The sequence below is a fragment of the Periplaneta americana genome, chromosome 10, assembly GCF_040183065.1.
Source record: "Periplaneta americana isolate PAMFEO1 chromosome 10, P.americana_PAMFEO1_priV1, whole genome shotgun sequence".
NCBI classification, from domain to species: domain Eukaryota; kingdom Metazoa; phylum Arthropoda; class Insecta; order Blattodea; family Blattidae; genus Periplaneta; species Periplaneta americana.
In genome coordinates this window covers 18,103,972-18,119,464 of record NC_091126.1, presented here as the reverse complement: position 1 = coordinate 18,119,464, position 15,493 = coordinate 18,103,972, and the positions used below count along the sequence as shown (strand labels likewise).

The 15,493-nt window shown below is 36.1% G+C and overlaps 1 protein-coding gene across 3 annotated transcripts in view; it reads left to right on the top strand.

Annotated features, from left to right (window-relative positions):
• The window catches only part of LOC138707499 (oxysterol-binding protein-related protein 11-like), an 89,166-nt gene that overhangs the window by 31,396 nt on the left and 42,277 nt on the right, over window positions 1–15,493 (top strand). For all 3 annotated transcript variants that reach the window (XM_069837010.1, XM_069837009.1, XM_069837011.1), the window contains 2 exons: window positions 154–391; window positions 13,334–13,419. In XM_069837010.1, the coding sequence (XP_069693111.1) occupies window positions 154–391; window positions 13,334–13,419 (324 nt within the window). The remainder of the gene's footprint in view (window positions 1–153; window positions 392–13,333; window positions 13,420–15,493) is intronic.

The window sequence follows — 15,493 nt, the reverse complement described above, 5'->3', positions numbered from 1 at the left end:
TGATGAACTATAACACAGAAAACGTACACATTTTAATGATGAGTAAAACAAAGACAGAGTCACAGTAGTAGGTGCATTCGTCTTTCTATTCAATTCTTTTCAGTAATTAGAGTGATTTATGTTTGCATGCATACATGTAATTGCATATTTCAGGGCCAGGCCTCAGATGTGTAGATGAACCTATGCTGCTGTTGAAGGCCACATCCCAGACAACTGTGTCCTGTCTCAGTCAGTGTCTCAACATTCTACAGCAGCAACAGATTGCACCTGCTCATGCACCTTTGCCATCAACTTCCCGCCAAACCCTAGCACAACAATCACAACACTCAGCTTCTTCAGCGAGAAAAGCTGTGCTTCCTGTACAGTATGATGACGATGACTCCAAAAAAAGGTATAAAGTTAATTACTTTGGATAACACTTAGTAAGAATTTAGTTTAAATTTTTAAGGTCGATGTACCCATAGAGTGAGTATGAGCTCGTTTCTTTCTCACTCTTCTTGCTCATTTTGCTGCCCATTTTTTCGCACAGTGAATCCTTTGCCTTAATTGAACTCGTGAGAAAGAGGGAGAGAGTGGCAACAGATGGATATGAAGCTCAGAAGCACACTTTTATTTAATAAGACCTCTACAGAATTGTATTACTTAAGAAGTGAATTCAGAAACTTATGTCATAACGTTGTGAGCATTAACTGTTGGCCATTTTTAAAGAATGAATTGTTTTGTGAGCCTAATTGCATAAATCATGGCAAATAATTTTTTCTCCCGAAAATATCCAATCACTGGGAATTCAATATATTCATTTGAAAGAGTGGTGCATGTATTACTTATTATCAACCGTTATAGGTATGTCAACTGCTTACCTACACGACAAGGTATGTTGTTTGCCCATGCATACAAACATATGGTGGCTGTAATCAAATTGTTTTAAATGAAGGCAGGTACTGGACTGTGAAGGAGTTAGCTGAGCACACAGATATGTCCGTGCCAATCACTGACCTCTACTCTATAACTGGACTCAGCACTCAGGCTCTCTGTGCACTTCAGAGTGATGCCAACGTAATCGATTAGTTGAGCCTGAACGAAGGAGATGAGAAGGAAGTGTGACATGCTAAAATCTGATAATTACAGTCGACAAAACTTGCGCATGAACATTCGAATCAGACTCGATAGCAGAGTTCTGTGAATGGTATCGCCCAGATTGACCACGAAAACACTAGATACGAAAATGTCACCCACGAAGATCATGATGACTTTGGCATAAATATGATAGTCAAGCATTTCTTGTTTAGTTTGTTAGAGGCATATGACATTAAAGTTGTTCTTGTATTCGTCCAGTTCGTGAGAGACACACTTTGAAACCGTATTATTTTAAGTACCAACGGCATCATGTAGTTTGGGAGGCATGTCCAGAACTGCCATAATTCTCCATGATAATGCTTCAGCTCATACATCTAGTAGGGAACTAGTGTGAAGGTTGTTACCAGTTTGTACTCATAATTCGTTGGTTGTGGTGTGCATTGTGTTACATTCATAGCCCCATATTAACTTTGTACAGTGTATATCACAAGAAGACTGGCTGCAAAAGGGTATCTGTCGGATACAGGGGAGAGAGCCATTAATCCTTCCCATTGAAGGTTTTAAGGAACCAACCTGGACAAATACCCAGTGTCCCATCCCTACCTTCCTGTGGTGCAGCTGTTGGTAAGCATAATTTTACGAGCTGAACTAAAGGGAGGGGCTACTCATCAATTAGCACTGGTCAGCTTGATGAGTTAATGACTGAATTTGGTATAATTTTCCTCTATTCAATACCTAATTCCCTCTTTACCCTTTCCTATCCAGTCCTCTGACTGAACTCTTACTTTCTTCGACCCCGATGGCATTAGAACATTCGAGGCCTAGGGGTTCATTTCCCTTTCCTTCCTCCTCTTTCTACTTTTCTGATCCCAGTGCTGACCTGCTATGGCACTAAAATCGTCCTTCAGTGGCTTAAGGAGGAAAAGTTTTTGATCAAGATCTCCCAGCTAGGTCCAGTGGACCCGTTGACCAACAGCAGGTGTGGTCCTCCAGACATTCTGGGGGTTGTGTGTGAATGAAGTAGCCACCAAAATGTTAAAATATGGTGTTCACTTAAATCGGCTACAACTTGCCATTTTCACTCCAATATGGAATCCTGGGAAACAAGAATGCGGATGCTTTAGCAAAGAAGGGCAGCACTGCTACTTACAGACCTGTTACTAAATCTACTTATTACTATGTGAAAAGATTTATTAAATCTACATACTTAGACTTCAACAAACAAAATTTGATAACACAATCTCAAGGGAAAAAATGGAACTCTCTGCATCATAATCCACAGTTAATTCCCGATTTACCACGAAAATCGTCTGTAGCTGCATTTAGATTGGCAACAGGCCATGATTGTCTGGCCAAACACCTGCATAGAATACGAATACATCAGTCCCCTAACTGCCCATTGTGCAACTCAAACCAAGAAATGGATTCGGAACACCTCAAAAGCTGTGCTTCAGTGGCTGGTCATGATAATATCTTTGAAAAATATTGGAGTGCAAGAGGTCAAATGACTTTATTGTCAAACGCCTGGCATTAGAAAACAACAACGACAAGATTTTGATTTCAACATACGTGCATTTGCATCTCTCCAGCTGGTGTCTCCTATACCCATACCATATCTGGTGATAACATTTAAAAGTATATGTCACGCACTTTCGAACGTGAATAATGTATTTTCTTTATTGGCTCATTTTCGGGAGGAAAAAATAGTTGCCATATCTTAAGTAATGGTCTTTGTATTATAAAGAGGTGCATTTTCTATGTATCATTTGTAGTTCTGCAACCAACAGTACTTGCAGTATAATGGTTTGCACCTGGGGTTAGTACATACAGGGCTGAAGAGAACTTACTACATTAATTCACAGAGGTAATAGTTGAAGTCGGTGCGAACAAGTTTTGTGAAATGAGGTTTTTGATACATCCAATAGTTTTGAGAATACAAAATGTAATTTGTTGCAATGCTGTAACGCTCCTTGAGGTCATTGCTCCACAGTAGATGTGAGTAATCATCCACTCTGCAGGACTTGCGAGAGAAAAATGTAAACAAAAATGTCTCATCTCACCCCCACTGCTGAGCAATACCCTCAAGAAGCGAGTTACAGTTCATACTCTCAAAACTATTGGATGTATCAAAAAACGTATTTGACAAAACTTGTTCGTATTGACTTCATCTGTTACCTCTGTGAATTAATGTAACAAGTTCCCTTCCATCCTGTATAATGTCACAAGTTTGAATCTCCCTTATTTTGGCGTTTTTATTAACTTTTTATGCATAAAAATTGTTATGTTATATTGACTGTTACACTTTTACTACGTCATACTACTTTTGACCACTAAAATGGTACGAAAGGACATCTTTCAACCAATCATGGCTGCTTATCACATAATTTTATCACTTCCCTAGCATTTGTTTATTTTTATTACTCCCTTGGCATTTGTTTGTTTTTATCACTTCCCTAGCATTTGTTTCTTTGTTTACCAACATTTCAAACTGCAAATTCTTTATGGTATTATAAAACATATGCTTTGTGATCGTCATTTGTTTTCCACATATATAGTTGACTGAAAATGGCGGCTCTGTTCAAATGTTTTGGTGAAGGTAACATTAGGGTACGTACACGTTGGAGTGACGATAAACGATAAAAGAAGCAGTGATGCTATATCAGAGAGAATTAAAGCATGTATTGTCATTGAGGTGTGCATATTGGAGTAACGATAAAAGAGAAGATACACGATAAAAGCGACGAAAATGGAAAGTTCCATTTTCTTCACTCTTGTCGTTCATATGATCTCTGATTAAGATAATATTAATCTGTATAATTACCGGTGGTTATCAATATATCCGAATATTAATCGATTTATTATTATTTCGGCGTATTAAATTAATTATTGTAGATATTGGTAAATTTATCAGTTGTATATTTATTCGTCATATGTTATGTGATCACAAGAACCAATCACAACACAACGAATTTATACTATCTTTGGGATGAGAAACGGGTTTAATTTTTTACGTATTTAAGTTATATTAATCTTGAACTTAGCAGCTGATATTTCCTATATATCTTATTTCATTAAGTGGATGCATAGAATATCTTCTACTGATAAATCAAAATGTTCTCTTCTCGCGTCCTCGTTGCTCCGATATGAACACTTGATTCTTTGATAATACCAGAGCGTCGCTAGCTCATTTCTTTTATCGTTTATCGTTGCTCCAACATGTACGTAGCCTTAGTGAAATAGAACTTTAGTAAGTCACTTAATATCTATTTTATTGTATTAGAGTACTTCATTTCTTCTAATCTTTATATACTCTCTTCTGTGTTTATCACCTCTCTACCTCTTGTTTCTTTGTTTGCCAACATTTCAAACTGCAAATTCTTTACGATACTATAAAACATGCTTTGCGATCGTCATTTGTTTACCGCATAGACAGTCAACTGATGTAATCACACATAGCTCCTCTTTGTGTGCATCTCTGGTCACCCAACACACTTCTAAGCAATAGTCAAATTCCTGCCATACCCAATTGAGCATGTCCAGTGTAATGGTCTATATAGCATGGAAGTTGTGAAAACTGGTTCCAGCCAATTGAAAAGAGACAATTCAATGTCTCAACTCTCATTATAAAGGGACTGTATCTTTCCCGGGCCTACTCTACCATCTGTGCGAGATATGTAAAACACTTATTCTACCCATGATTGCAAAGTGAAGAATCGTGTGAGTCGTTCATTTACGATTCAAGGAAATACTTGGAATCATAGACTGGGATGAGTTCTGAACCAGAAAGATTCGTAATGCCTGATTGAATCGCTGAAAAAGAATCGTGTTGTCCAGCTCCAGTTTGAAACCTTTATAATATTATGAATTATTTTTCCATTTTTGGAGACCATTGATAGTCGCCAGAACTATCAATAGTATTGGAAACAATTTGACTATCGATAGTTTCGATAGTTGAAGTCATAACTATCGATAGTATCATGGACTATTGCCCATCACTAATCTTAATGCTGATAACCTGGATGTTTCGTAATAAACTCTATAAATCCTGCACTTTTATATATTTTTTCTACAAAAATCACGTTTCTATTTCACACCCTCCACTTTTCATAATTCTTGTGAATTTCAGATATTGAAAAATACGAGACAACTCAAATTCGAAACTGACTTTGTTCAACAGTCTGCTAATTTTATGTTGCATGTGCTAAATTGTCTGATTTCAGTTTCACATTGCTGAAGGTTAGTAGGTTAGTTGAGTAGTTGGTCACTTGGTCTGTCTCTCTAGATATAACAAATTGTAAAAATGATTCCAAGTGAAATACCTGGTTTTTTTTTTTTTTCTGAGATTCCATCACGATTCTGTCATACTCACTAGTAGTCCCATTCTCACTAACATTATGATTTGTTCAGTATAACAACGCAAATGGTTATGTTTCATGTCTGATCCAATGAAAGAATCACAGACTAGATAGATCAAAACATCATCAGCAATTTAATTGAAAAGAGTAATCAGTCCGATTCCATATCTTGTCAGTGAGTTTGAACGAGCCTACACACTTTTTGGATGCATATCATATTGCATATCTTGGATTAGAAATGTATCTGCACAGATTTTTATCTCACTTTCATGTACTTTGTTGAACCTGGATAAAGCAGGCAGAATACATTTCTATGAAGTAATTACTGGAATCTTTAATTTGCACATTTTACTTTTAAAATTCACTGATTGAGTGATAATTTTGACAGGGATTGGATTGGCTCAAGTTGGACAGACTCGGATTAAAAGTGTCGATTAGGTCTGTTTGACCTACTTTTATGCATACGTATAACATATTTATTCTAAGGTAGGTCAACTTGTTTGTAAATTATTCTGTTGATCCTTAAAAATATTGTGGAAAGTTGGAATGAAGTACAGGATTTTTATATTTAATATTTATGTGAATTTTGGGAAACTAATATGTGAATGAATTCACTTAATCTTTGAATGGACAATGGATAATTTTGAATGACTTACATTGTAATATTTGGATTTCCTCTCATGCACTGTTAAAGGAATTGCAAAATGAAGCATACTTTTTTCTCTAACTTTGGAAGAGCATGCCTGCAAGATGCTTTGCATATAAAATTCTAACAGCATTATTGTTTCTATACAGAACTTGCTTGAATTTCCCGCTTGCTTAACCTCAACATTGAATATCTCTGAGATCTAAAATTTATTCCCTTTGTAAAGACTTCCATCTTTCTGTCAAAACCATTGACCTTGTACATATATCATATGGGAAGAAATGAGAGCTGAGAATTTTATTGATACTTATCAACTATTGCATCAGTGCCTTTAAACTCCATAAACACATAACAGAGAACAAAAGAAAAGTGATCAGTTGTGTAAGTGATGTATGCTTTCTGTCATTTTACTTAAGATGTAATTAATTATGTTACTGTTTCTGAGTCGTGTAGTTCATGCAGCCTGAAAAGTTTCCTGTACATTTGAAAAGTTAAGTGGTGGTTAGGCGCCAGATTTTATCCCTGTACTCTTCAAAATATGGTATTGTATCATGTCAAAATATTTTGAAGGCAATGTTAGATCTGTCTGCTATTTTACTGAATATAGAAATGGACATGTCATACCAGTGACAGTCTATGTTGAATGTAATGATGAGAAATTTGAATAACTTTGACATACACTGGGTAATTGCACCATTTATCAGTTACATACGTTAAAAAAAAAAAACATAAATACAAAATGTGAATATTAAAAGAAAATTAAAATTGGAGAACATTTAAATGTAAGGTATGAAAAAATGCAGTACTTTATAAAAGGAGCATATATCCTGCACCAATCAATCAATCACTATTTATTTATAACATATGTTATCAAATATTAATTAAGAAATTTAAATTGCGATCAATATTTCCGTTTGTGTAATATAGCTAAAAAAAAATTACTTTGCAGTCTCACTTATCCTACAAACTCTCATGTTTCTTTAAAATTCTCGTAACATTTAATGAAACAGTAATTACGTCGATATTCACTGTTATGTCTTGCACTTGTATCAGACTTCAGGAAAAAGTCAAATCTCAGTTGTTGCACAAAGAAATGCAGAAAATCTAAGCAGTAGCTATACTCAGATTCATTCATATTCTTTTTGAAAGCTCACGATGTTGTCTTGTATAGTCACTTTATGAAATCTTGTTAGTGTCATTTGTTATAATATTACAGAATCTAAATATGACTCTGTTGTTGTCTTGACCAGGATATTGAGAAACACCTCGTGTGTGTGTGTGTGTGCGTGCGCGCGCGCTTTTTTTTTTTTACGGAATCCTACATATTTATATGTTGTCTACAAATGCAGAGCAAGTCAAACCTAAGTAATTGGCATTCTTACTGAGCTACAATGCGTTAGTTTTCCTTTTTAGTCATTTCAGCTAAGCAAGAGTTACTGGCAATCTTAGTGCGACACAACACATTAGTTTTCCTTGTTAGTCATTTCAGCTAATCAAGTGACAAAATTCTCCTGGCACTTCACATTGTCACTCTCTGTTTGTGACTTTTCTAAACTGTATTGAGGAATACAGTGAAACCTCTCCTTACGGACACCCCCAAGATACGGACACTCCTCATTTATGGACAGATTTTTATGTTCCAACTAAAATAATATAGAAATAATGATACATTTAACTCTCGTTTACGGACACTCTCAGACATGGACACGGACAGTTGTTTCACAGTTCTAAAGTTTGCTTTACCTCCTGACTGGGGACAAAACTTGGATTTCAAGACCTAATGTGTTACAAAAATGGAAAATTTGATTTTGAGAACTGTACAGAAATTCTTTAACATGGAAGAAGACAATAAGTCTCGTAGGCTACCACTAGTCCAGCCAGCTACTCCTTGTTAGCTGGAAACGGGTGGATAAACAAAATCATAACATTTAACCTGTCTGATGGGTCCAAGGTTTCCGCGATCGTGAAATTGTATTCAACACATGGTGGGGTTAGTAAGATTATTCTCTTCACTTCAAACAGTTCTGTTTCGAGAGACATGGCATCTAAACGTAAAGGTTAAGTTGAAAACTGTAAATTACAGTACTGCATAACTGTAGACCTAGAAAAAAATTGCATGGCACAGTACTGTATTTTCCTTTTTCGGTCTTATCTACTGTAGTTCAAAGTTGCAAAGAATTTACTGTAGTATACTGTATTTAGAATTAAACTACACTAATACATTTCATTAGAGCGTGAAGGGATACATAATGCATATTATAAATTTACTGTTACATTGGGGAGCCTCCCTCCCAATAAAGGACACCTCCCAGATGCGGACAGATTGTTACGTCCCTTTGATGTCCGTAAATGAGAGGTTTCACTGTACTTATTTTCTACAATAATTGACATCAAATCTGATAACTTATACTAATGATTGTACTAGGGTATTCGAAAAGTAATGGCAATATAGTTATTGTTTCACACTAAATTCATTTAGGTTACATTACATACTTCAAATATAGGCTCCTGCCATGTCAACAATATGTTGCCAAATGCTTGGAAGATGACGGACTCCATGTGCAGAACATTTCTGGATGTATCTCTAACTGATCAATCTAAAGCTGTTCAGATGTCAACTCTTGATTGAAAGCAAATGCCTCGCTTCCATCCCACTTGCAATAGTTCAGTATGGTAGGACTTCTCTCCCACCAGCTTCTTATAATACCCTAAAGCATTTAGTTGCAACTTGGATTTTTATGAGCCATCTTTGTTCGTACCTTTAGAGCTGTATTGTTTACTGCAAATCAGACATAGCCACTTTATTTACAAAATATGGCTACTTCGAGACTTTCAATACTGCAGATTAATGAAACAATCACTGCTCTGTTACATACTACAAGATTTCAGTGGTCACCACTAGAAACACTGATTTACAGCATTGTTGCCATTACTTACTGAATGCCCTAGTAATTACCTTAATCTTAACAGTGTTCTAATTTCAGTTTTTAACACATATTTTTGTAGATTTAAATGATTCACACAGCGGGATAATGAATTTTTTCAATTGATGTAATTCTTTGGCCACACTATGGCTCTGAGATTCACTTAGCCTCTAACAGTAATGAAAGCTATTCAAACTGTTTTTTTGTTGGTATACAAATGACAAAAACTGCATTCATTCAAAATGGGACCAATGTTTATAGAACTATTATTATGGTAACCTGAGGAATTACTGTACCTCAAGTTTTGCATTCATTCATTCACTTTTTCCTGACCAAGGACAGGTCTTTCACTGCAAACCCAGCATTCTCAAATCGTTCCTGTTAATGTTAATCATTAATCACCCATTAGTTTTATGCTTTAGATGAGAATAAATTTCACTGTAGTAGACACACTGTGCATCAGACCCATGTTTAAATGTTTTCTTGCTTTATACTGATGCAGTATATTTGTGTAACATTGCATTGTTTTGAGAAATTTGAATTGGTGAATCTTGTTTGCCACGTCTCTTGGCAAGTCATTTAACAGCACTATATTTATGTGGAAATTTTCGACTTTTTTAAGCATTACAGTAACATATAATATCATTGCTATAAGTCAACCATGAGCCCCGATACAGAATATTGTCAGATAAATATTCATTAAGAAATAACGAATTACGAACTAGTGCTAGAAACATATCAGAGATGACAGATTTAGCTCAAACATACACTGCTTCCATGTCTTGAACATACAGGTTAATTCATGAAGTGTGACCCGTACTTGGGAATCAATTCTGTAGGTCATTTTGAGCAAAAAATGTCGTACGAACATAGGTTCTACAAATCTGGCTTTCAGGTAGTAGCTCCCTGTAAAGCAGGTTTGAATAATTTCAAGGAAAAATTATTCCGGAGCCGGGTATGGATCCCGGGATACTTCGCTTAGCGTGCGAACACTCTACCGACTGAGCTACCCCAGGAACTATACACGACACCGTAACAAGAAAAAATTGTGACGGTGTCGTGTATAGTTCCTGGGGTAGCTCAGTCGGTAGAGCGTTCGCACGCTAAGCGAAGGGTCCCGGGATCGATACCCGGCTCTGGAACAATTTTTCCTTGAAATTATTCGAACATAGGTTCGATGATCAATATTTAAGGAGCTGCAGCTGTTTGAATCTTAAGAAAATAGAAGCGGTTGTAAGGAAAATTAAAGGGAATCAGTTAAAAAAAATACTTTATTAAACAGAAAATAAACATCTCAGTTTGAAAGCAGACTTTCAAATGTTCCCCCTTCCACTTCAATACACTTGACCACACAGATGTGAATCACACATGTGGAATAATGGTTAGCATGTCTGATTGTGAAATAAGCGGGCCTGGGTTCAAATCCTGGTTGGAACAAGTTACCTGACTGAACTTTTTTCTGATTTACTCTGAACACATTTTACTTACATTATTACCTTCATCTCACTCAGACACTACATAGATAACCATCACAGTTGATAAAGCGTCGTAAAATCCGATTGAAAAAATCAGACATGTAGTATTTTGTAACTCGCACAGTTGATGAACACAGCAGCATTCACGATATGCACAAGTAATTGTTCTCAATTGCACGGAAATAAAAACAGAATTGAATCTCCCTAAATCTAAAGAAAACATTTTAAGCAGAGAAAACCCTCTAACCTTCGAACCAATTAACATTCAACTAGATTTAGAAGAACCAGTTACAAAATCTGAAACTTCCAAATCTGTACTAAAAGCGCTAGCATTAGAAGCTGTGAACAATAGATACCCACCAGAAGAATGGTTACATATCTACACAGATGGGTCTACTATCGATAACAACTCAGGATCAGGAATTACATGTGCGTTATTCTCATTTTATCAACCAGCAGGATAGCATACAACAAATTTTGATGCGGAAATAATGGCTATTCATATCTCACTCCAACACCTACTGTACAAAATAGATAAATTTCAAAATGCTGTCATTCTCTCTGATTCTAAAGCAGCATTATATGCAATAAATTCATATAAAATGATGTCAATCCAAATTATAGAATGTCACAAAATGATCCAACAACTTCAAAAACTACAGAAAAGAATTCAGTTGCAATGGATACCTGCACATTGTGGAATTGCTGGAAATGAAACTGCTGACTAACCCAAATAGAGCTTGTGGTGCAGATGATTTCTTGGAGATTGGAAACTATAAATTTGATCGAGTAACTAATTTTAGTTATTTGGGCTCTATAGTTAGTCAAGATAATGATATGAGTCTTGAAATTGGTAAAAGGATCTTCCTTGCTAATAGATGCTACTATGGTCTCGTGAGACATATTAGATCTAAAATATTAACCCCCCAAAGCAAAATTAGGATATATAAAACCTTGATAAGACCAGTCCTCACTTATGCCTCAGAAGCCTGGACATTGACTAAAAAGGATATACATAGATTAAACATTTTTGAACGGAAGTTTTTAAGGTCGATCTTTGGGCCAGTCAATGTAGATAACGAATGGAAAGCCCGGTATAATCATGAATTATATGAACTCTTCAGTGAACCCAATATAACATCTTTTATAAAAATGGGACGCCTGAGGTGGGCTGGTCATATAATGAGATTAGAGGACTCGAGACCAGCCATCAGAGTCCTCCGATATGAACCAGGGGGAAGTAGACGAAGAGGAAGACCAAAGGTCAGATGGGAGGATGGCATCAGGGAGGATGCCAGAACTATTGGAGTTAAAAAGTGGATGAGTGTTGCTAGAAATAGGGATGAATGGCGGAAACTCCTATGGACAGCCAGGACCCATGATGGGTTGTCGAGCTAAGGATGATGATGAAACTGCTTTCTTGCCAAAAAAGGATCCAATTTAATTCAGAATACAAATACAAGCCTACCTTTTACATCCATCAAAAGACTAATTAAAAATAAATATAAAATCAAGCAAAACCAAGCACTATGTACCAAAGCCAAAGATAAAAAATGGAGCATTTTAATAAAAAAAACAGAAATTATTCCAGAAATCCCACGTAACTCTGCAGTAGCAAAATTCAGACTGCTTACAGAACACATTATTTGGCCAAACACTTGAATAAAATAGGAATTTACACAAATCCAAATTGCCCTCTATGGAACAAAGAAGAAGAAATGACTGAATATCATCTACAAACCTGTGAAGTTCTACCTGATGGATCCACCACAGAGAAATATTGGAGAGCAAGAATGCTAATGGCTTCGTTGCCAAAGCCCGGCATTAGATAACAACAACAACAACAACAACAACTTGTTCTCAAGTGAGCTGCTGCACGAGAAAAGAGAGGGGAAGTACCATAATGTCTCTAAAGGGACCTCTTCCCCTGGAACATTACAAAATGCGGATGTTAGGCCTACTCTCAACAGCTTATGTCACCAAGACTTGACCCATTCTACACTTCTCCCTGTATTTCATGTCACAGTGGAACCCCATTCCCCTTAGTGCAGATGGAAATATGTTACAAGCCGGATTCACAGTATGATTTATGGATTCATATAAATAATTAAAAAATTAATAATAACAAATTGAACACATGATCATATGAATTTTTCTTGCTCAAAATGAATATAGAACTGATTCCTATGCCTCGGTCATACTTCATGGATCATTGTGTTTAACCGGTAGTGTGAAGTTTCCGCATACTGTTTGGTGAGTGTAGCGATGTCTGTATTTTTTTAAAAACTGTGAGGTTTCCCCTCATATGTAGACTAACCCCATACATTGGTATTCTCATATAAGTGTGAATGTGTCTGTTGAATCTTATCATGCTTCAATATCATAGATATTAAAGAAGTATGTTACTTTGCATGACCATCAACATCCTATTAATTATCTGTTCTTAATTGGAATTATGAAATTAAAAGTGATAATCAATAATTAAGTGGTATGATTTGAACATCTGTGCTGATGTGCATGAAAATGTTAACTGATTTTCTTTTGGAGGATTCAGCCTAGTTAATTTTTTTTTCAAATTGTTAATGCACTATTTGAATTTGAATGATTTTCGTTTCATAAGATTTAATGAAATTCCAGTTCCATTACATTTATTTGGAGTTGAAATTGGGCATGCAGTTAGAAACAGTTCTTTCCCCTCTTTCATGTTTCTTTAGTGTTCAGAATGAACTTGTGTTTGATCATATATCTTATCTGTAACTTAGTTACATCCAAAATGTAGTTCTTGTGATTGGCTTGAAACTTGTATTAATGCTGGACGTATTTGAGTTGTGTGCATTTTCGTGGTTTTGATTTTAGTTCACAGCACGAGCTTTCATCTCCGTGGACTGAAACCATGCCTGTAACCTCAACACTATCGCTTCATACTGCCAGTGAAGATTCAGGTTGGTTGTTTCCCCGTGTACAGTCTTAGACAAAAAGAATGACCAGCTGCCATACGCTAAGTCCCCTTCGGAAAACTTTGGTTGATTCCATGAGAGCTTAGGTTTACATGTTAACAAATTTCTTATGCAAGACTCAGCTCTGCTTTTCCTTTATTTTATTTGTTTGTTGGTTTTACTGCCATTTATTGATCAGATGTTATAAATAATCCACAACAAATATATATTCAAGGGCTAAATTGGGTGCAAAATAAGCATCCTTTCCCTAGTCATGTGAACCAGGTGCTGCTCAAAGTGGACTTAGACAAATTCATGCTGCAGGAGATCGGTCATTTTTTGTGTCTAAGGCTGTACCATTACATTTAGTGACTTCATTCTGTTTGTATCTAGTTCTTTGATGGTATGTGGAAACAAGTACAACATATTCAGTATGTGCAAAATTATTATTTTTTTTTGTTCTCTTGTTAGGATATACTTACTTACTTACTTACTTACAAATGGCTTTTAAGGAACCCGAAGGTTCATTGCCGCCCTCACATAAGCCTGCCATTGGTCCCTATCCTGTGCAAGATTAATAAGGATATACAAATGAAAACTTTATAGAATTTTACAAAATAAAATTAATACACACACGTGCACAAAAGCATGTGCACACAAACTGGAAACCTGCTGGGGACATATTTCAGCCTTATGTTAAAGCTTAATTGTGGTATATCGGAAGGTGGGTATAGAGTGACAGTAGACTGGACAAGGGGATGGAGAAATAAGACTACCAGCATAGTGAAGTATAATACACAAGTTTGTTGTTAAAGAAACAAGCGATAAAGAAACTTATCACTTAAAAACTTTTGGTCTTATTAAATATAAAATATAATAGTTGAAAGGTCCACACCTGTGGAGTAACGGTCAGCGCGTCTGGCCGCGAAACCAGGTGGCCCGGGTTCGAATCCCAGTCAGGGCAAGTTACGTGATTGAGGTTTTTTCCGGGGTTTTCCCTCAACCCAATATAGCAAATGCGGGGTAACTTTCGGTGCTGGACCCCAGACCCATTTCACCGGCATTATCACCTTCATTTCATTCAGATGCTAAATAACCTAGATGTTGATACAGCATCGTAAAATAACCCAATAAAATAAAAAAAAATAATAGTTGAACATAACTTCAATCACTGAACCTTCTGTAGACCTAGGGCTAATTTACTGTAGGTCTGTAAAAAATAAATTAACATGTAGGTCGATACAATTGTTTTAAATGTTATACCTCATGCCTTGGTAGCTCAATTGGCAGAGCACTGTCTTGTGATGACTGCAGACCTGGGTTTAAATCCCAGTGATGGCAGAATCATATTTGTTGTGGACAAAGCCAAGGCTCCTGAGGGTTTTTCTCGGTGTTCTTCCATTTCACTCCCTCCATTCCATCATCACTCTCCATTTCAATAGTTTCATCATTTTAATAGCATCTGTGTGGTTCAGCTGGATGTAATATTGTGACTGGCATACACATGGGATCAGTATGAGAAAATGTAGTATGCTACTTGGAGAGTGAAAGGACGTTCTAGCAGAACTTCATTAGACCTTGAATCTACATGGCTAAAATCGAAAGATGATTGAGTCACAGTCTAGTATATACAGTCACGAAGCTTAATACTTACTAAATATGCAAACATAAACAGTTGAAATATGCATCCATAGATAGTCGCTCACCACTAGGATCGCTTCTATCTCCTCATCACAGACTACTTCCCTAGCAGACCATAAAATGTATTGTACTTTCGATATCGTGTTCTTTTGAAAAAATTAACACCTTCCTTCCACTATTGAAATATGAAATACATAAGGTTTATATATTATTTTCATAAAATATATATTATATTCTATAAACTCACCTTCCTGGATCTTTCGGAAGAAGGATAACTCTAACCTATTTTTCTTACAATTTATAGTACCACAAACGTCTCCTTGTCCCATATTATTATTCAAATTATTGTATTTTAGCCATTTACATTTATTACAACTGATAACGAACATTTCACAGTGTACATAGCTTTTCACAAAAATGCGAACTACAGCAGTCAATG